At 38.3% G+C, this 21,382-nt stretch overlaps 1 protein-coding gene across 3 annotated transcripts; it reads left to right on the top strand.

Moving 5' to 3' along the window:
* Nucleotides 1–593: 593 nt before the first annotated feature.
* On the top strand, nt 594–21,031 carry LOC122663856 (allene oxide cyclase, chloroplastic-like). 3 transcript variants are annotated; one of them, XM_043859508.1, is made up of 4 exons: nt 594–842; nt 931–1,055; nt 1,163–1,579; nt 20,991–21,031. In XM_043859508.1, exons 1-3 carry the CDS (start codon nt 617–619, stop codon nt 1,562–1,564), a joined length of 753 nt encoding a protein of 250 aa, XP_043715443.1. In that variant the 5' UTR covers nt 594–616; the 3' UTR covers nt 1,565–1,579; nt 20,991–21,031. The 3 variants fall into 3 exon arrangements, with proteins under 3 accessions (XP_043715443.1, XP_043715444.1, XP_043715442.1); XM_043859509.1 differs by lacking the exon at nt 20,991–21,031 and adding an exon at nt 15,926–15,952; XM_043859507.1 differs by lacking the exon at nt 20,991–21,031 and having other exon boundaries at nt 1,163–1,615.
* Nucleotides 21,032–21,382: the final 351 nt, after the last annotated feature.

Here is a 21,382-nt window from a genome sequence, read left to right on the forward strand (position 1 = left end):
ATGTAAAAGAAGATGATGATTTGAGGAAGGTGAAGGCATTTTGGGATTTTTAAGAACAAATATTTAAAGGTAAAATAGTCTTTTTAAATTAGGTTAAGATAATAATTGAGGGTAATTAGATCTTTTTATTTATAAAAATAAAACAAAAGGTAAAATGATCATTTTAATTAGTTTAGGACAACAAATAAGTGAGGGTAATTAAATCTTTTTAGATTTAAGAAAATGAAGCAAAGAGTAAAATGGTTAAAATTTTAGCATCTAATGGTGGCATTTAACGGATTGGATCTATCTGATATTTGGGGTGTAAAACAGATATAATACGTGAAATATTGAAGGGTGATACGTAAAATATTGAGCCGCTTAGGGGATACGAGGAATATTGGGTGCAATATAAGGGGAACGTGTATTTTATCCAATTAAAATTGATTCTCAGGTGAAGAAAAAAAACACGTGGAAAAATTAAAGCTATTCTCTTTGTCGGTTTCTCACTTTCTCCATTTACTTTTCGCCTACCCTTTTATTATATCTTTTGTTGCAGGTAATGTACTCTAGTGCAGAACCCACCTTCCGTTTCCTTTACCCACTTTGACCCTTTTTCTTGTTCCACCCACCATCAATGGCGTCTGCAAGATCATTTGCAGCTCTCAAAAGCATATCTTCAGGAATTAGGTCACTGGATTCCAGATCATCTCTTTCCTATTCTCAAACTCAGAAGCTCTCAGGGTTTAAGACTTCCGACTCACCGTCATGCCGGATTCTCAGATCTGTAAGCAGCGCTACCAGATCCTTCTGCTGCAAGAAAGAGGATCATGAATCAGATTCGTCTTCCACAACTAGACCCAGTAAGTAATTCTATTTTCTAGCTACTTTCAAAAAAATTGTTCCTTTAGTTTTGAGTAAAAGTAATTCTCAAATTGTGTCGATCTGCAGCCAAAGTTCAGGAGCTTTTTGTGTACGAGATCAACGAAAGAGACCGTGGAAGCCCTGTAACGCTACGCTTGAGCCAGAAACAGGAGCATCTCTCATTGGGTGATCTCGTCCCTTTTACCAACAAGGCAAGCTGCTTTCTTTTTTGGTTTTGGGGAAAGGAAAGATGAAATTTTTTACTCTGTTTCTGAGAAATTAAACGAATTAGTCCGAATTAACTCTATGATTATTACAGGTTTATAGCGGAGATTTGCAGAAGAGATTGGGCATAACAGCCGGGATATGTGTGTTGATCCAACATGTACCAGAGAAAAACGGAGATCGATTTGAGGCGATCTACAGCTTTTATTTTGGGGATTACGGACACATTTCCGTGCAAGGGCCTTATCTGACCTACGAAGATACGTATCTTGCTGTGACGGGTGGATCAGGAGTGTTCGAAGGGGTTTATGGGCAGGTGAAGTTGCAGCAATTGATCTTCCCTTTTAAGCTGTTCTACACATTTTATCTGAAAGGGATTCCTGATTTGCCTGCTGAGCTCTTGACCAAGCCAGTTCCTCCATCTCCTACTGTTGAACCTTCACCTGCTGCTAAGGCTGTTGAGCCACATGCCACCATTTCCAACTTTACCAATTGATGTTAATGCTTCTGCTTTATCATATGATCAAGGGATTCACTTGTAGTCTTTCTTCTACTTTCCCTTTTGTTTTTCCTGTTACTTTCTTTAGCTCTCTTTTTAAAGTCTGTCTGGTTTATGTGTAAAGAAGAGAAGACCTTTTCGTTGGCAACTTTTTGTTTTTCCTGTTACTTTCTTTAGCTCTCTTTAATCATTTTCTTATTTCTTAGTTTATTGCATAGTTGAAAAACCAGGTTTTCTTTACTCGTTTCAGTCTGATCAAACCTAATCAGGACGAGTGATGGGTTTTTTTTTTTTCATTACAATAAATATTAGTAATGATTCAAATAAAATTGTTTAATTACAATAAATATTAACAATGACCCAATTAAAAAGTTGGGAAAATTAGGACATTAGCCACAAATTGAGTTTCATTTTACAAAACTGTCTACTCCATGTTTAATTTAACAAATATAACCAAAGAAAAGATCACAATTACAAAAATAGGCAAAACAGTGATATACAATCTTGGGTACAACAATCATATTTTTTTTGGACAATTTTACCCTTCCACCTTTCCTTCTCGATTACTATGTCCGCCGCCTTTGTAACCCTACCGCCCCACCACTGCTACCACATCCCACCCCTGTTGCCATTGCACTCACCCACCGTTCAAACCAACCCACCACGTATGGTGTCCTCTGCCACCAGCGTCCCTGCATCTCACCTTGGACTGCCAAATTAGCACAGCTGCCCTATAGGCTTTGTCGGCCAGCCTAGCACCGTATTGTTGCAGGGCATTGGATCTGTGGCGTTGTCCACCATCTTTGTGCCGCTGGCTTTGCAACCGGAAATGGATAAGTAGGGGATTGGTATTTTTTTGGTTTTGGATGGTGGTGGTGGTGGTGTTGGTGAGCAGGTGAAGGTAGAGAATGGGATTTTACATGTGACAGGGAAGAATAAAGTACGCTTCTGCAGCGGAGGCAACATGGACGGATGGGGAAGAGGTGATTCACCTAATCTTGGAACCTTTCCCAGTGGCTTTGCCATGTCCGAAATGGATGGAGAACAAAAACTCAGCCGAATTGGTCATCGCACTCATTTTTCTAATCGAATCAAAGAGAACTTGTGTTATGTTAACCTTTTTTTCATTGTGAAAAGTTTTTGAGCAGGAACGGAGCCCCTGTTTTCCTATTCAAATCGAAGAGAGTTTTGATTTGGTAGCTTTTTTATTTGATACAATTCCTATTCGTTTAAATGTAAAAAGTGGATCAAAATCTTTCTCTATTAAATCCCATGCTAATCTATTCTCTTTGGTCATAATTAGTTTGAGCGAGATAGACGTAGAATACGATTTCAGGAATAGAAAGGTTCGGAAGAATTTGAAGATGGATTCCTTGAGGCCGTGTGGGAGAGGACGAAAGCGGTGAGAAGAAGATTAAGAGGAAGCAGCAACAGTTTGCTGGTATCTAGGACTTGGAGATGTACAATTTCTAATATATTTTTCTGTTCGAAGATGGGTTAAACTGCAGAAAAATAATGTTCTCTATTTCTTTCAGGGACATTGTTGGTAGGTTGAAGAAGAAGAAGACCCAACCTCAGCCATGCAAGCGCTTCTCCGTGAGAAGGTAGTCCCTGGGGCCAAAGAAGAAGAAGAAGAAAAAGTGGAGAAGTTGGTCCCCGAAGCCAAAGGAGACCGGGCTTGGGCATTGCGGCCATTGCAAGGGGATGGCCGGGTGGATTGGAGGATGGTAGTCCAGATAAAGCAGATACAACACAAGTTAGGGTGATTGCGAGGGCGGCAGCAGGGGCGGGATATGGCAGCAATGGTGGGCGGTAGGGGTTACAGAGGCGGACATGGTAATCAAGAAGGAAAGGTGGAAGGGTAAAATTGTCCAAAAAAAATGCGATTGTTGTACTCATGATTGTATAACACTGTTTTGCCTATTCTTGTAATTGTAATCTTCTCTTTGGTTATATTTGTTAAATTAAAGATGGAGTAGACAGTTTTGTATAGTATAACTCATTTGTGGCTAATCTCGTAATTTTCCCTCAAAAGTGTTTGAAACAAAGCATGTCTTCATAGTTAATTTGTAATAAGTCTGTGTGACCCATAACTCACCCACTCCTCATAGTCTCACCCAACGAACCCACTCTCACTTTAATAGTTAATATAGATAATTACTTAATTTATAATAAATCTCTTTGATTCTTAACCTACTCCTTACCTTTCCGTAGTTAGTCTTTTTTTTTTTTTGTGAAAAAAAGAAATTAACTAAAAGGAGGAATATACAAGAGAGTTAAAGTCTGGGGTCTTTATGGCCAAATTCGAAACTACTGCAGAACACAAAAGATCCTCTATCTTACTAAACTTTTAAGTCCTACAGAGCTAATATACAAAAGGTACCGAGGGAGATGCCACAACCAAGGATTAGTAGTTGGAGAAGGAAGAAAATCAAAGATCTGCTGATTCGAACACCACATTTCTTTTATAACTCTAAATTGGAGGCATGATCAAGCCCTATATGAATACAAAATAACTCTGGTTCTAATTTGAGAGAAGATTTGATCGAGCCTGTAGCAAACAATTTAAACTTGCCATCTATAAAGAAATAAGATAAGTTCATCCTATTGTACTTAGTTTTGGGATTTGAAATCCTGCACAGATTAAAACAGGAAATATGAAAATAAGTAAATGAAAAAAAGTAGATTCTTGAGAAACCTCCCCAGGTAATATACATCAAAGGGATGAATCTATTTTGTAATCAACATATTTAGACATATTGCTCATGATTTTGCTCCTCACTTAAAGTTAAAGACGATAGTGCTATAGTTATTATTTTTTGGTAATAAATGCTATGGTCATTCTAGTCTATTAAAATCAGCAATGTCTTCTGTGAGGACATCTCGAGATGATCTTCAATTTTGGCATGATAACGATGGTCTCCGCTCGACACCAGCCATAGTGTTGCCAACTAGAGCTCTAATAGAAATTTAAGGATGTCAACGGATATTTGAATATCCGAAATCGATTCACATTTGTATCCGTTTAGGAGAATCCGAATCAGTCTGAAAACTAATCGGATACGAATATGATAGTCCCACTATCCAACTGATTATTGTCTGATTCGTTTAGCAATCCAACATTAATAAAATGTCTGAAATATATCTTTGTGTTCGTCTATCCGATTAAGTTATTTTATTGGATTTTTTTTATAATTATAAGTTAAGATAATGTGATTCTTTTTGTAGATTTTCTATTGGTTTATGTATATTGTTTCATGCACAGTGATGCATGGACTCACATATCTAAATACAATATAAAATCAAAAGTAAAAAACGGAAGGCTTGTTATAATCTATTTTTAAAAAATCATTAATAAAAGTGATTTTTCTTAGAAAATGAAAACCGTTTGGTAAACATTAGACATAATAGATATGAAATTGAGAAACTATTTGGTGACTATGTAGTTGTAAATAATTTATGGTAACATTTTTTGAAAAATGGGCTTAAACTATGAAAAATTAACATTAAAAGGGAAATCTTTTGGAAGACATGATTAGAGTTTGTACCTTTGACATGAAGGGTAGTTGGGATGAGAATCGTTATCGTTTAGGTATGGTTCCCTGACCGGTGCGGTTCCCTAGTGCCTCTCACAAGAGGGGGTGGGACCCACCCGGGGCACTTGACTGAACACTTTGCCTGGGTGGGGTCCACCCTCTTCTTGTGAGAGGCACTAGGGAACCGCATCGGTCAGGGAACCGCATACAATAAAAATTAGTTGGGATGAGCATATCTCTCTTATTGAGTTTGCTTATAATAATAGTTACCAGACTACTATAGGTATTGGTCCATATAAAGCTTTGTATGGAAGGATATGTAGACCTCCATTGTACTAGAATGAAGTAGGAGAGAGGTGTATATTAGGTCCAGAACTAATTCAAGCTACATAAGAGAAGGTACATCTGATAAGAGAAACGATCAAGACTGTCCAATCTCGACAGACGAGCTATGTTGATGTCAAAAGTAAGGACTTGGAATTTCAGAGTAGAAATAAAGTATTTCTTCGAGTGTCACTAACCAAAGGGGTAATGCGATTCAATAAGAAGGGAAAGATAAGTCCAAGATACATTGGTTCATTCGAGATATTGGCTAGGGTTGAGCTTGTTGCATACAGACTAGCCCTGCCTCCCTCTCTGGAAGATGTACATGATGTCTTCCATGTTTCTATGTGGAGAAAGTACATCCCTAACCCAACACACATATTGACTTTTGAACCACATTAATTGTCTTCTGATTTGACCTATGAAAAGGTTCCATACGAAATCATTGATTGGAAAGACCATCATCCCTGTAGTCGCACCATATCATTTGTTAAGGTGCGATGGAGCAATAATCAGCGATGAAGGAAGCCCTAAAGACATAAACACGGCCAAATTACCAATTTTCCAAACATCACATTCATCATCCTCTTCGTTTAATGCTCTAGTAAAAACCAGAATTTCATCAATTCAATTTGTCTCCTTTGTTTGATTGGGATCTTACTTGGATCTTACTAGGTTTAGCAAAAGAGGAAAGCAGAGGAAGACATGATCGAGGAATGGGAGCTCAGAGAAGCAACAAAGGGATTCCCAAAGGAGGAACGTCTAGGTGCAGGTGGATTTGGTGAAGTATTCAAGGGGATTCTACCAAACAACATAGATATGGCAGTCAAGTGTATCAATCACGACTCAGAGCAAGGGCTGAGGGAGTTTATGGTGGAGATCTCAAGTATGGAGAGGCTTCAGCACAAGAACCTAGTCCACATGAGGGGTTGGTGCAAGAAAGGAAACGAGTTGATGCTGGTGTACGATTACCTGCCCAACATCAACTTCAACCATTGGATCTTCAACAACACCGGAAGGAAAAGAGACAGATGAGTGAGAGCAGGTAGGACCGATAAGGTTTACCAGGTTTTGATTGGGGCGAGTTGCCCGAGTTGAATCAAAATTTTGGAAAACCTGGTCAATAGTCATGTAGACTAGGCCAAGGTAAAAGATGACGAGACTGGGTCATAAATCGTTCGAGTCAAATAAGACTCAGTATTTTTACCCGAGTCATGACAAATTTGCTGAGTTTAGTCGTTTTTTTAAAACCCATAATGCTGATTCACTTAGAATCTGAGTTGAGTAGAGTAGTAAATCCATATTCTATAATAGTAAGAAACCCCCAACTCCTCAATTCTATTCTCTTGTTCAATGGTATAAACTCAGAATGCAATGATATGTGCTTTGATTTTTTTTTTTTCCTTCTGGTTTTCCCTTTTTCTTGTATTTTTATGATTTTTTTTTATTAATTTATACATATTTATTGTTTTAAAAAAATTAAAAGACGTGACACGCCTTGACGGGGTTTGATAAGGACGAATCACCAGGTTTTCTGAAAGATGCGTCTAGTCAGAAAACTTGGTTTTTCAACTATGATTTAAGTTATAAATCCACCTTGAGATTTAGAGAGAAAAGCTTCCAACCAAATCGAGCCAAGGGTCACGAATCGGAGAGGCCTTTGAAGAAGGAAGATAGAAACAGGGTATCTAAAAAAGATTCCTATGAAAGAGGAAGAGAGGAGAAAAAAATTGAGATAACTGAGGTTTCTATGTTAAAAAATGTTTGGGTTTTGAGAAATCCGAATCCATCTCCATATATACAGAGAACTAGAACACGATTGAATAAAATAATGGAAAAAACAATGTATACCTTATTACACGCACGTATGTTGGAGAAGAACGATATAGAATTATTCATCATCCTTTGTGTCGCCATCTTTCGTGAATAAAGCTTTGATTAGGATCATCTCTAGACTTCTTGTCTCACACACCTTTCACATCCTTGGTGGAAAGAACAGAGAATAAGATCAAGTGACTGCAGAGACCTTAACCATGTATTTATAATAAATACAAACCATAATTCAATTCATAGTTACAATAGAAAAAACTAATAGTTTACCCCCATTAATCTTAAAATAATCCTAATAAACCCACTTTTATACTCATAGACCCACATCAATAGAATAGGGTATAATTAATTAAGAAGCCCAAATAATATTGAAAATATCTTATATTCTCTCATCTCCATAAATGAATAGAAATGGTGGCATAAATAAAGATACGGTAATTGAAGAGGTCAATAATGTTGTTGTTGGGGGAGGATCCGGATTCCAAGAGCTATCAGTAGTAGCTAATACAATCCTAAAACAACAAAGACAAGATTGAAGCAGTTAAGGTTTTATGATCAAGAAGGTGAGCTTGACAGTGTTACCCATAACTAACAAATTCAACCGAAACGTCCGGTATCTTTTTTAGTTCAAATCAAAATGTATTTTAACATATATATAACTCTACCTCGAGGTTAATTTAGAGAGAAAATTAAGGTTCCAATTACCCGACCGGGCTGCTAGGAGGAGGGGTGGTCACGAATCGGAAGAGAGGCCTTTGAAGCAGGAAGATATATAGAAGAAACAGGGAGGTCAGAAGCAGGGTATCTCTTCAATCTGAAGAACATGTGGGGCACCAACCAGAAGAGGTTCCTGGATCCTTCCTCAGTACTGGTCTTTCTGGCAATAATAGGACCTGTACCCCTCTGCCTCGACGTTACGAAGAGCCTGAAGTTTGAAACATGCGAGCAGGCAAAGAGAAGAGCCTTCCTTCGTACTCGCTTGGAGGTCCAACACGCAATAGCAAAGATTGATTATCTCCTAGGAGGAGGGGGAGTTAAGATCGAAAAGTCCAAGTCCTGATTACGGGTTTGCAGGGACGAATTATGTCACCAGCTTCAAGGAACTTAATGAATCAATGAAGGATCTCTATGTCTATCGCATCCATCTCTCGAGCTACGTTGCAAATTGTAACAACACCTTCACAATGGATAACGTGTTTAACCCCATAGACCACGTCAACAACTTCCTGTCTGACCTGTCCGGCGTCATCATGCAGTTGGATTGGGCCTGTGATCCACATTCGCTCGATGGTCAGCGTCGGCGTTTATAGAAGTGAAATTCCATTGGATTTTTATATATAATAAGTGAAATTCCATTGGCACCAGCATGTTTTGGTGTGTCTCTCTGCCCAACCGAATTTATATTGGGAAGTCTATTTCCCCTCTTTTATTTATTTCCCTCTGTTTACTGCCCAATGCTGTCTGTCAAAATGGAACCGGAACCGACCGTTTATGAGTGGATCAAATCAAATCGAACTGTATCGCAGAAAAAATGATCTAATTTGATTTGCGCCGTAAAATCACAATTTAAATTGAATAAAAAACTAAAAAAATCGAATAGAAATTGATACCTCTTACTCGAATACTAGCTCTTGCATCAATTGGATTAATTAATTTAATACATAAAATAAGTAAGAGTAAATTACTCTCCCCTCCCTTCGATTATGCCTGAATGACAAGCTCCACCCCTTCATATTGAGTAATAGCTCTCCCCTTCTTTGCAATCTAAAGATTCTATCAACCGTACCCATTCCGTGAAAAATCGCTGCTAAGTGATGACATCATCTTTAATATTTTCATTTAAACCCAAATTGCCCTTATGTAGTGTGATATTACAATATTACCCTTCTTGGCTCTCATGTCCAAATACGACCTAGACAGTCGTTCCATCATTGTCAAAACTGTAGCAATCCTCATCTCATCGAAATCCTCTGCTCCTCTTCTCTAAGGATGTCAACGAATATTTGAAAATCTGTATTCGATCCGCATTCGTATCCATTTAGGAGAATCCGAATCCGTCCGAAACTAATCGGATACGAATATGAAAATCCCCCTATCCAATCGATTATTATCTGATTCATTTAGCAATCCAACGGTAATAAAATATCTGAAATTTATGTCTGTGTCCGTCTATCCTTTGAAGTTAAAATTTTGTTTTCTTATTTTTATAATTTTGTTAGTTAAGATAATGTGATTCTTTTTCTAGATTTTCTATTGATTTATATATATTGTTTTATGCAATGTGATACATGGAATCACATATCTATCAAAATAAATACAACTAATCAAAAGTAAAAAGTGTAAGAAAATCAAAGACTAAAAAGAGTAAAAGAAAGGGTAGTTGCTCACTCTCATGTCTCAACACTAACCCTCATCATAAAAATGGTAAAGATGTCAACGGATAGTCGAAAATTCGTATTCAATTCATGTTCATATCTATTTAGGAGAATCAATATTCAAAAAATATTATCCGAATCCGTCTGAAAACCGATAGGATATTATCCAAATCCGTCCGAATATAATCGGATACGAATTTGAAAATGCCACTATCTGACCAAATTCGATCTGTTTACATCCTTACTCTTCTCCACTCGCCCGCGAAAATGTCGTAGCAACACTCCTTCGACGCCCTCTTCCACATCCTTTGCCAACCCACCACTACCCTTGTCAGTGTTCAAACTGCCACTGCAACCCTCTACAACCTCCTCATCGAAGAAGACAACCGCCCCATCATCGGATCCAAAGTCAACATCGTTGAATCCCTTATTACCATCATCGGAAGGTGTCTAGTTTGTAGAAATTGGTACCTCTTACTTGAATACTAGTCCATGCAAAATTTTTATCTGTTGTTGTGCAGTACTGCAGCGCTACTGTGCCATCGTGCAGCGCAGCAGAGGCCATGTGTGCACAACGGGCCCCACTGTGCACACATGGCCGCTGCTACGCCGTACGATGGCACAGCAGCGGATAAAGGTCCGTCCGTGCATCAATTGGATTAATTAATTTAATAAACATAATTATTTTTTTCGGTAAACAGAATTACTATTGAAGAACACGGATTACACTACTGGGATCTGAGATTGAATCAACAGAAACACAATGATCGGAATTGGGCCACACTATCCTATCCATAAGAGATAGAGCCCTCCTGGCAAGGGAATCAGCCACAACATTGGCTTCCCTTGGAATATATTGAAATGAAACATGGTCAAAATAAGTAACCAGATGTTTAATATCACTGACAATCGGTCTAATTGAGAGACCCGGAATCTTCGTGAAATCACGGAGATAAGAGATAACCTCTTGGTTGTCACTTTCCACCACTAGCATATAGGTTCCTTCGGAAAAAGCCTCAAGTAATCTATCCCTAATAGCCATTGCCTCTCCAACCAAAATATTGTTGAACATAGAAGGAGTTGATATAGCCACCCGAGACTCACCAAGATGATTTCGAATTAGAAAACCCAAAGCACTTCAATTTTTGTTTGGGTTCCAAGAGGCATCACAGTTGAGCTTGAAGCTACCAAGAGGGGGGGGCATCCAAATTGAGACCATGGAGGTTGATGAAGGTAACGGAGTAGCCGTCGACCTTAGAGGAGGCTTGGAAGCCACGAGAAAATCAGTGCATGCGCGATGTGCTGATAAGATCACATCATTAGGAGATTCAACCTTAGATGAAAACGATAGCGCATTCCGAGAACATCATAGATGCCAACATATAAATGAAGCCAGGGATATAGCCTCCTTAGCAGCTGCTTTCCCCATAGAAAAAAGAGAAGAGCATCCCGATATCCACCTAGATAACCGCACATTCTTAGGGACACGTTGATGATAATTATAGCCAAACCACATAGCCCGTGCAAAGGGACAGTACAAAAGAATGTGTTCATTTGTTTCCTCAGCCGCTCCACAACGTAAACACTGCCTATCAATTGGAACTCGCCATTGATGAAGGGCTACACCAGAAGCAATACCATCACCACAAGCCCTCCATAGGAAGTGTTTAATTTTTGGCAAAGAGGAACTACTCCAAATAGATTTCCAAACTGAAGAAGGTACCTCCTTCCACTGAGGTAAGGTTGTAGATGAGGAATTTCTCTCCTTGCTTTCCACCCATTGGTTACTCAAGAGATGGTAGACGCTCTTGACCGAGTAGATACTGTTCTTTGAAGCTCCCCATAATTTACAGTCATTAGCCCAATTGAATTTGAAGAATGGCCTCTTTATCCAAGGGATGGAAATAAAGGTCCAAGAGATCATGCTTCCGATTTCTATTATTCTCATCTATTAAATTTGAAACCTTCAACAAAGGGCAATCAACAAGAGGGGCATGTTGTACATTAAAATCGGGGAAAGATGGAATCCATCGATATGTCCATATGTTCACCTGTTCACCATTGCCAATATGCCATATAAGACCTAACTCAAGCACTTTCCATCCCTCCATTATACTCCGCCATGCCCAAGATGGGTTAGAACCCATTTTTGCTTGCAAGAATTCCCTATTTGGAAAATAGATAGCTTTGATAAATTGTGTCCACATAGAGTTTGGATCGCTCCACAGCCGCCAAGCCACCTTCGATAAAAGAGCCTCATTATGTAAGGCCAGATCTCTAAATCCCAAGCCACCATTCTCCTTGGATTGACAAAGCCTCAACCATGAGATCCGATGAATCTTCCTTTTATCCGAACCATCACCCCAAAAGAAATTTGTTGTTGCTTTCCGAAGACAATCATATTGTGAGGTAGGGAGTTTAAAATGTGAGCAGGCATAATTTGACATTGAGAAGGCAACAAACTTTAACATAACCTCTTTACCAGCATAAGAAAGAAGTTGTTGCTTCCAAACACTTAGCTGCTTCCCTGTTTTCCCAAAACTATCCTTAAATAGAGTAGATTTTGACAATCCAAATTCTATAGGTAGGCCAAGATATTTGGATGGGCTCTTACCATAAAAAATTTTGAGGATGCGGGAAAACCACCATAAAAAACTGAGTGGTGTCTTGGGGCTAAAGGAGAGGGAGGACTTGCTTAAATTCACCGCTTGCCCACTGGCCTTACAATAAGTCTCCAAACAAAGCTTCAATTGGCACACCTCTGGGAGCTTCATTTCTGAAAATAATAAATAATTGTCGGCAAATAATGCATGAGAAATCTACTTTGTGCAATTTCAAACCTGAATGCCTCTTAGAAGTTCACTGCTTTCTGAGGTTGATATAATACTGCTAAGGGCCTGAGAGCATAAAATGAATAATGCTGGAGATAGCGAGTCGCCCTGCCGTAGACCCCTCGATGGTATAGCCGTTTCTCAAATGCTACCATTGATGATCAGCTTGTATGATACAAACTTAAGATTGGACATGACCATCTGAACCTAGTGAGTTGAAAAACCGAATTGAAGGAGGAGCTGCTTAAGAACGACCCATTCAACTCTATCATACGCCTTCTTCATGTCTAGTTTCAAAGCCAAAAAATGCTTCTTGCCCTTCTTCCTGTGGTTGATATAATTGAAGATCTCATGAGCGACGAAGACATTGTAAAAAATTGATCTGTTTGGAATGAAAGCTGATTGGGTAGGAGAGATTAGCAAATCCATGACTTCCTTGAGGCGATTTTCCATTATTTTAGTGGCAACCTTCACTACAACTGGGCATAAACTGATTACTCTATAATGCTCTGCATATTCAGGGTTAGAATTTTTTGGAAGTAAACATAAGAGAGTCTCATTACATTTGGATGATAATTGACCTATAGTGAAAAAGTCATGAACAAAAGTAAAGAGATCCTCCTGAGTGACATCCCAATATATCTAAAAAAATGCAGGAGGAAGCCCATCTAGACCTAGTGCCTTCAAAGGCGCCATTGCAAATAGATCTGTTTGAATCTCCTCCTTTGTAGAAGTTGCACATAATTTGCCATTCATTTCCTTCGACACCTGTGGTTGAATAGAAAGAAGAATTTGTTGTAGCGCTCCTTGATCCGCCCCTTCTGATAGGAAAATGTGGTTGTAGTACTTGTGCATTTCTTGATAGATTTATGCCTTTGTTTAAGTCCAAGTCCCATTTGAAGTCTTGAGCCGCCGGATTCTATTGTTGCTACGCCTTTAAATGGTGGACATATGGAAGAACTTTGTATTGCGGTCCCCTAGCTATGCCCAGGACAAACATGACTTTTGCCTTGACATTTCCTCCTCTCTTGCTAACTCCTCATTTAGAAGCTTAATAATCTCCTCCTCATGAGCCTGGCTAGAAATTGAGTTAGAACCCTGTAGCAAAATAAGAAGTTTATGTTGCAAACCTTTAATCTTTGTTTGTACATGATCGAACGACTCCTTATTCCACTTTTGAAAGATCGGCTTACAGTTCGCCATCTTTTGATAAAGCACAGGAGAAGAAGAAGCAATAGTGGCTGATGTCCATGCCTTGATGGCAATTTTTTTGCAATCTGGGTGTCTAAACCACATCAATTCGAAACAGAATGGTCTTTGGCCTTTTAATTTTCCACCCTCAGTGTCAATTACAAGCGGGTTATGATCAGAATTTATAGCTAGTTTAATTAACACTGCAGCATCTGGGAAGGTAGAACTCCATGAAAGTAAGAGTAAGAGTAAATTACTCCCCCTCCCTCCCTCGATTATGCCCGAATGACAAGCCCTACCCCTGCATATTGAGTGATAGCTCTCCCCTCCCCTGCAATCGAAAGATTCAATCAACCGTACCCATTCCGTGAAAAATCGTTGTTAAGTGATGACATCAATCTTAATATTTTCATTTAAACCCCAAAATGCCCTTATGTAGTGTGATATTACAATGATACCCTTCTTGGCTCTCATGTCCAAATACGACCCAGACAGCCATTCCATCATTGTCAAAGCCATAGCAATCCTCATCTCATCGAAATCCTCTGCTTCTCTTCAGTCTTCTCCACTCGCCCAAGAAAACGTCGTAGCAGCACTCCTTCGACGCCATCTCCCACATCCTTTGCCACCCCACCACCACCCCTATCAGTGTTCAAACTGTCACTGCAACCCTCTACAACCTCCTCATCAAAGAAGACAGCTGCCCCATCATCGGATCCAAAGTCGACATCATTGAATCCCTTATTACCATCATTGGAAGGTATCTAGTTTGATCGTTTTTTATGAGCACATTTATGTGTGAAATCTTAGGGCATAAAGCATACATTTTACCACATTGGACAGAGTTACTTCGGTGCTTTTTTGTGCTTTTTAGGTTTTAGATGAATTCTTGTGAAAATGGAGCAAGAGATTCTAAGAATAGCCGAAAGCACTCAGGAGTCGAGAAAATCAAGTTTGGATTGAGCACTGAAAGAATCAAGCCAATCAATCAAATTTGAACGTGAGTACAGTGGGACTCTTAGCATAATTTTGAGGTGTTAATAGTATGGATGCGTAGCCCATCGAGTCAGTTTCGTAACAGTTCAAACGGCACTGGATTCCGAGTTGAAACAAAGAGGTTATGGCCGTTTCCGTAACAATGTGCAAAAATGGCATGTAAGGGTTTATTTGTAATTATTGACAATCGGCAGGAGACAAAGTGAAGTGGAAGTTTGGATTTGAGGGGCTTTAGCACAATTATTAGAAGTTATATTTTCTGTTAGCCAAGAAATTCCATTTGGAAGGCTCTGGACAGTCCAGCTTCAACTTGAGATATCTCGGGCTCCCCAACTCCAAATTGGACGAAATTTGGGTCTATTTTGGGTGATTTTTTGCAAGGAACACAATGGTGAGGCCTAGTCATCACTCTCTCTCTCTCCTCATGCTCCACATTTTTTGAAGGATAGATTTGGCATTTCATTAATTATGAGTGGAATCCTAGTCATCACTCTCTCTCTCCTCCAACTTTTCAAGAGAACTTTTGGAATTCCACTTGGGATAGATTTATTTTGAAAGATATTTTCTCATCTATGGAAGGTTGAAAAATCAAAGATGCTTTGATTTTATTGCTTGGAGAAGATATCCACAAAGAAAAGGAAGCACAAGTTAGAATTAGAAATTTACTTTTCTAGAAATAGAAGGTTTATGTAAACAATATTCTCTTCTCTCCCTCTTTCTATTTTTTCTCTTTTTTTCTTGGGAGCCAAGGCATTGTAAAGGAGGAAGGAGAAGAAAATATTCCCTTAGCCCTCCCACACACTCTCTTCTCTCCACGATTTTTAGAGGAAGAGAAGCCCAAAATCGTGGAGGCCTCTCTCCCTTCCCAGTTCTCCCTTCTTCTCTCCTTCCCCCTATAAATACCCCCTACCTCTCTTGTAAAAATTGCTCATTCACTTAGTGAAATTTCTTTTTTTCTTCTCCTTGTAATTTGTGATTTTTGGCTTTTCTAAGTTCTAGTTTGTTTTTTTATTTTTATTTAATTGTTGTAATAGGTTTAGTTTATGCTTTAATTTCAATGCATGTCATCAAGTGGGTTGTAATTTCTTAATTCTAGTTTAGGTTTTAAGTCTCCTAGTCTAAGTTCTTAAGTTGATGACAAGACTTGAAGATTTAGAAGAGGAGGCCATGGTAAGTTTATTCAAGTATTCAAGCTCTTCAATTACATTCATGCAAGCACATCCAGGTTTTACTACCTAAACTCTTAAACTCATTCTCCCTCTCCTCCATCTCATTCTCTCCTTCTTCTTCTTCTTCTCCCTCTATTTCTTTTATTTTTCTTTTATGTGGTTATTCTCTTTTATGTGGTTATTTCCTTTATGTTGATGTGGATATGTGGCTGCATTTTTATTACTTCTAATTTGCTTTAGTTTGATAGGTTCTCTTTATTTCTACAAATTTGCGTTAGTTTGATAGGTTAGATGTTCATGTGTTAGGACGCCAACTTAATCCTTTAAACACGTAATTTTGTTAGATAGCCGTTAATTTAATTGTCATTAGTTTAATACTTTAATTAACAATGGTTCATTTTGCATTACTTTTAAGTTAGTTAAATAGAGTAGCTTATATCTCCTCGTGTTCGACCCGTAAGCTTGCAGTAATTTTTTTAACTCAAACAAGATTTTGGCGCCGTTGTCGGGGAGATTATTGTCCATTTTATTTTTCTGATTTTTAAGTAGTTCGAAGTGTTTTAGTTTATTATTTTCTCTTCTTTTTCTGGAAAAAAAAAAAAACAGTTTTTGAAAACCTTTTCTTGTTTCTCTTTTGTTTCAAATAATGTGCGCCCAACCTAAAGTCCTTCATATGCTTCAACCCTCCATCTTTTGGTGTCCCTCATAGGATTAAGTTACCTATGACGCTTCATCTTGACTAGGTTTGGTGGATTGGCATGTGACTTATCTTTGGAAGTAACCACTCTTGATAACAGGAAAGCGACATACTGAAAGTGTAGGAAACATAAATGTATAGTAGACCTCCACTCTACATCAGAATCCACTTGGAGTCGCACGTAGGTGGCTATAGAAGACTATACGGGTTCCCTTGCTGTCAACCTATATGGCATCCTTACAGCTTTTGAACCATTGTTTCGATTTTGTAGGGATAGATGCACTATCTACCTTGGACTCGCTCCTGTTTTTGGTGATTTTTTCTAGTCTCTTATTTTTTTTTTCTTTAATTTTTCTAAGGGATACCTCAATTTGGGATAGGTGGTTAGTTTATGCATGCCTGGAATAATGGGAGGTACACCTTCACCTATGACTTTAGGAGAAAGGTGGAACCATGCTAAGGCACATATGACTTTGGGGGAAAGGTTTAAACAGGCTAGGGCGGCCAAAAGTAGTGAGTTAGAGAACCACTTTGCTCCACCCCAGTACAATTTTGTTTCTCAACCCAATTATGGGCTTTCAGAAAATTTTGATTGGTCACATCCCCAGGTTATCCATGTTATGGAAGGATGCCCTAATCTTTATGGGGGTAGCTATGGTGATGAGAATGCGAGTCCTATTTCAGTACAATTCTTTTGGTACTTACAATCAAGGGTGGAGTGATCATCCCAATTTCTCATGGGATCAATGGAATAACCTTCCAATACCATGGTCAGTTTGGTCCTCTATTGCCCAACCTCCATTGAATCTCAATGAGCCACCTCTCCTTGAATAATATCACCAACCCCCTGAGTTTCAGAAAATGGGTGAGGAGGCCAGACGGAGTGAGCTTAACAGGAACGTTGCCCTTTCCATCGAAAGTAGTAATAGAATGGAGAAGCAACTCTTTCAACTGATCACCATGTTACAGGAGGAGGAAATGGGTACATTACCTAACCAGCCTGAACCTAATCTATGTCACCAAATTCCAGTTTAATGATGTTGAAAATCCACCACCTCAGTTCGAAGTTAATGAGAGTCCACCCCAACAAAATGATTTTCAAGATGATTTATTTGTTGAGATTGAGTCTCCTGAAGATGTTAATGAAGCGAAGTTTGATGAGCCACCTGGGGAAGCCCAACTTTTGCTTGAAATTTTTGATTCTAGTGAACCTAGTGTTTCTATTGATTTAGAATCAAATTTTCATGATAGCATAGAAACCCAGGAGATTCGATCTCCCTCCCTCTCTTTGGAAAACCCAGATGATTGTCATTTTGAGGATTCAATTGTCCCGTATGTTGATTGGTCCAAACCTCCTAGGTTTGATGATTTTATTGAGGAGGACAATGCTAGTCCTAATGCTTTTCAAGCATATTATCGTGATCCTTATTTGGCAAACCAAGTTATGCAAATGACAGATAGTTTTATTGCTAGGATTGATTTGAGTAAACCTCCCATTTTTTATGATTATCTGGATGAGGTTACTGATATTCATGATCCTTTTTATACTTACTGTGATCCATTCTTGGTTGGTTTTTATGATAATGACATGCATTCTGCATTAACCATGGGAGGGAATGGGAGGATTTGTCTACATGGATTATTGTTCACTGTTTTCATTTTTCACTGTCCCTTGAGGACAGATTTTCCTGTTGGGTATTTCTCATTTGTGCTTAATTTTCATGTTATTTCTTGCTTTACTAAAATTCATGGTCGTGTATTTTCTGGTTCTGAAGCTCTTTCTACATTTATCGGCCATGGATTGAGGTTTCTGTTGCTGCCCCTAGTAATTCTTGTAGAGGTCATGACTCTTCATGATCCTCTTTATTGATTATATCTGGTAAGCCCCCTCATCTCATCCCTTGTCCTTATTCTTTCTTTTCTGCATGCATTGAGGACACTGCATGATCTAAGTGTGGGGGGTGTGTTGGACTTAATTGCTGAATTTTGTGAATTTTGATTATGGCGATAGTTTGGTTATGTGCATAAGTCTCTTTGATTACAAAGCGAGAGAGACAGAGAATTAGGTCCACTAGCGTACGAAATAATAAAAAAAAAATTCCTTTTCAAGGATGGTAGTTGGTATGTAACTGGTGAGAGGGATTGAGTTGGAAAATATGAGTGCTATTTCATTTGATGGTTAGATTCCTCTATGTATTTTATGGACCCTTCGATCTTTTGGCTAGTAGTTGAGACCAATTTGTTTGTGGCAAGGTAAGGCAAAAAAAAAAAAAAAGAAGAAGCAAGAAAGAAAAGTGGAATTCCTTGGGACTAGACAGGGCACTGTGCCTCATGAAGCAGGGTGACTTGCTCGAAATTCCTTGGAAGGAAACTCAAAAAAAAAAAAAAACTCTTGCATCAATGTCTCAAAGTCTTATTAGATATATGCAAAAAGCGAAGCTACCAAGTACTTGGGTGTCTGTTGTATGCTCCACCATGTCATTCAGATAACAGTAGTGGAGTAGAGTTTATGGTTGAGAAAGAAAAAAAAGTTTTTGCCTTAATGCCTGGAAAGAAAGTATGGTAAAAAATACTCAATGCCTAAGTCTTTGGTTCCATCAATGCTATGAGTGGTTTACTTGAAGGTGAGTAGTATTTAGAAAATATGAGGAGATCCCTTGACCTTAATGCATGCTTGTTACTTGAATTGATGTGGGGTGATAAAATTCAAGTGTGGGGGAACCTTTGGCTCCTTAATCTTTAGTTGAGTATTCCTTTGGGATTAAGTGCACTATCTTACTTATGCCATGATTAAAACTTGCATAATTTTTTCTTATTGAATTTTGGGTGTATATTCACTGCAAACACCCACGAGACAAAACTCGTCCACTAGGGGTAACCTAGGGGTTTAAAGGCTTGTTGCACATGCTAAGTGCAACCATGATTCCTACAAAAGTGAGTTAGGACTTTTGCATCCTAGGTTAGTTTTTCTTTTTGTTTACTTGAGGACAAGTGACGTTCAAGTGTGGGGGAATCTGATGAACACATTTATGTGTGAAATCTTAGGGCATAAAGCATACATTTTACCACATTGGACAGAGTTACTTCGGTGCTTTCTTGTGCTTTTCAGGTTTTAGATGAATTCTTATGAAAATAGAGCAAAAGATGTTAAGAATAGCCAAAAACGCTCAGGAGTCGAGAAAATCAAGTTTGGATTGAGTACTGAAAGAATAAAGCCAATCAATCAAATTTGAACGTGAGTACAGTGGGCCTCTTAATATAATTTTGAGGTGTTAATAGTATGGATGCGTAGCCCATTGAGTCAGCTTCGTAATAATTCAAACGACACTGGATTCCGAGTTGAAACGAAGAGGTTATGGCCATTTTCGTAACAACATGCGAAAATGGCATGCAAGGGTTTATTTATAATTATTGATAGTCGGCCAGAGACAAAGTGAAGCGAAAGTTTGGATTCGAGGGGCTTTAGCATAATTATTAGAAGTTATATTTTCTGTTAGCCGAGAGATACCATTTGGAAGGCTCTGGACAGTCCAACTTCAACTTGAGATATCTTGGGCTCCCCAACTACAAATTGGACAAAATTTGGGTCTATTTTGGGTGATTTTTCGCAAGGAACACAATGGTGAGGCCTATATAAGCACCCCATGCTCCACGTTTTTTGAAGGATAGATTTGGTATTTCATTAATTATGAGTGAAATCCTAGTCATCACTCTCTCTCTCCTCCAACTTTTCAAGGGCACTTTTGGAATTCCACTTGGGATAGATTTATTTTGAAAGATATTTTCTCATCTATGGAAGATTGAAAAATCAAAGATGCTTTGATTTTATTGCTTGGAGAAGATATCTACAAAGAAAAGGAAGCATAAGTTAGAATTAGAAATTTACTTTTCTAGAAATAGAAGGTTTATGTAAACAATATTTTCTTCTCTCCCTCTTTCTAGTTTTTCTCTTTTTTTCTTGGGAGCCAAGGCATTGTAAAGGAGGAAGGAGAAGGGAATATTCCCTTAGCTCTCCCATACTCTCTCTCCTCTCCACGATTTTTAGAGGAAGAGAAGCCCAAAATCGTGGAGGCCTCTCTCCCTTCCCTTTTCTCCCTTCTTCTCTCCTTCCCCCTATAAATACCCCCTACCTCTCTTGTAAAAATTGCTCATTCAGTTAGTGAAATTTCTTCTTTTCTTCTCCTTGTAATTTGTGATTTTTGGCTTTTCTAAGTTCTAGTTTGCTTTTTGATTTTTATTTAATGGTTGTAATAGATTTAGTTTATGCTTTAATTTCAATTCATGTCATCAATTGGGTTGTAATTTCTTAATTCTAGTTTAGGTTTTAAGTCTCCTAGTCTAAGTTCTTAAGTTGATGACAAGACTTGAAGATTTAGAAGAGGAGGTCATGGTAAGTTTATTCAAGTATTCAAGCTCTTCAATTACATTCATGCAAGCATATCCAGGCTTTACTATCTAAACTCCTAAACTTATTCTCTCGCTTCTTCTTCTTCTTCTTCTTCTCCCTCTATTTCTTTTATTTTTCTTTTATGTGGTTATTTTCTTTTATGTGGTTATTTCCTTTATGTTGATGTGGATATGTGGCTACATTTTTATTACTTCTAATTTGCGTTAGTTTGATAGGTTCTCTTTATTTCTACAAATTTGCGTTAGTTTGATAGGTTAGATGTTCATGTGTTAGGACGTCAACTTAATTCTTTAAATACGTAATTTTGTTAGATATGATCCGTTAATTTAATTTCCATTAGTTTAATATTTTAATTAACAATGGTTCACTTTGCATTACTTTTAAGTTAGTTAAATAGAGTGGCTTATATCTCCTCGTGTTCGACCTGTAGCTACGATTGACCCGTACGCTTGCGGTAA

The sequence above is a fragment of the Telopea speciosissima genome, chromosome 6 (genome assembly GCF_018873765.1).
Source record: "Telopea speciosissima isolate NSW1024214 ecotype Mountain lineage chromosome 6, Tspe_v1, whole genome shotgun sequence".
NCBI lineage: Eukaryota > Viridiplantae > Streptophyta > Magnoliopsida > Proteales > Proteaceae > Telopea > Telopea speciosissima.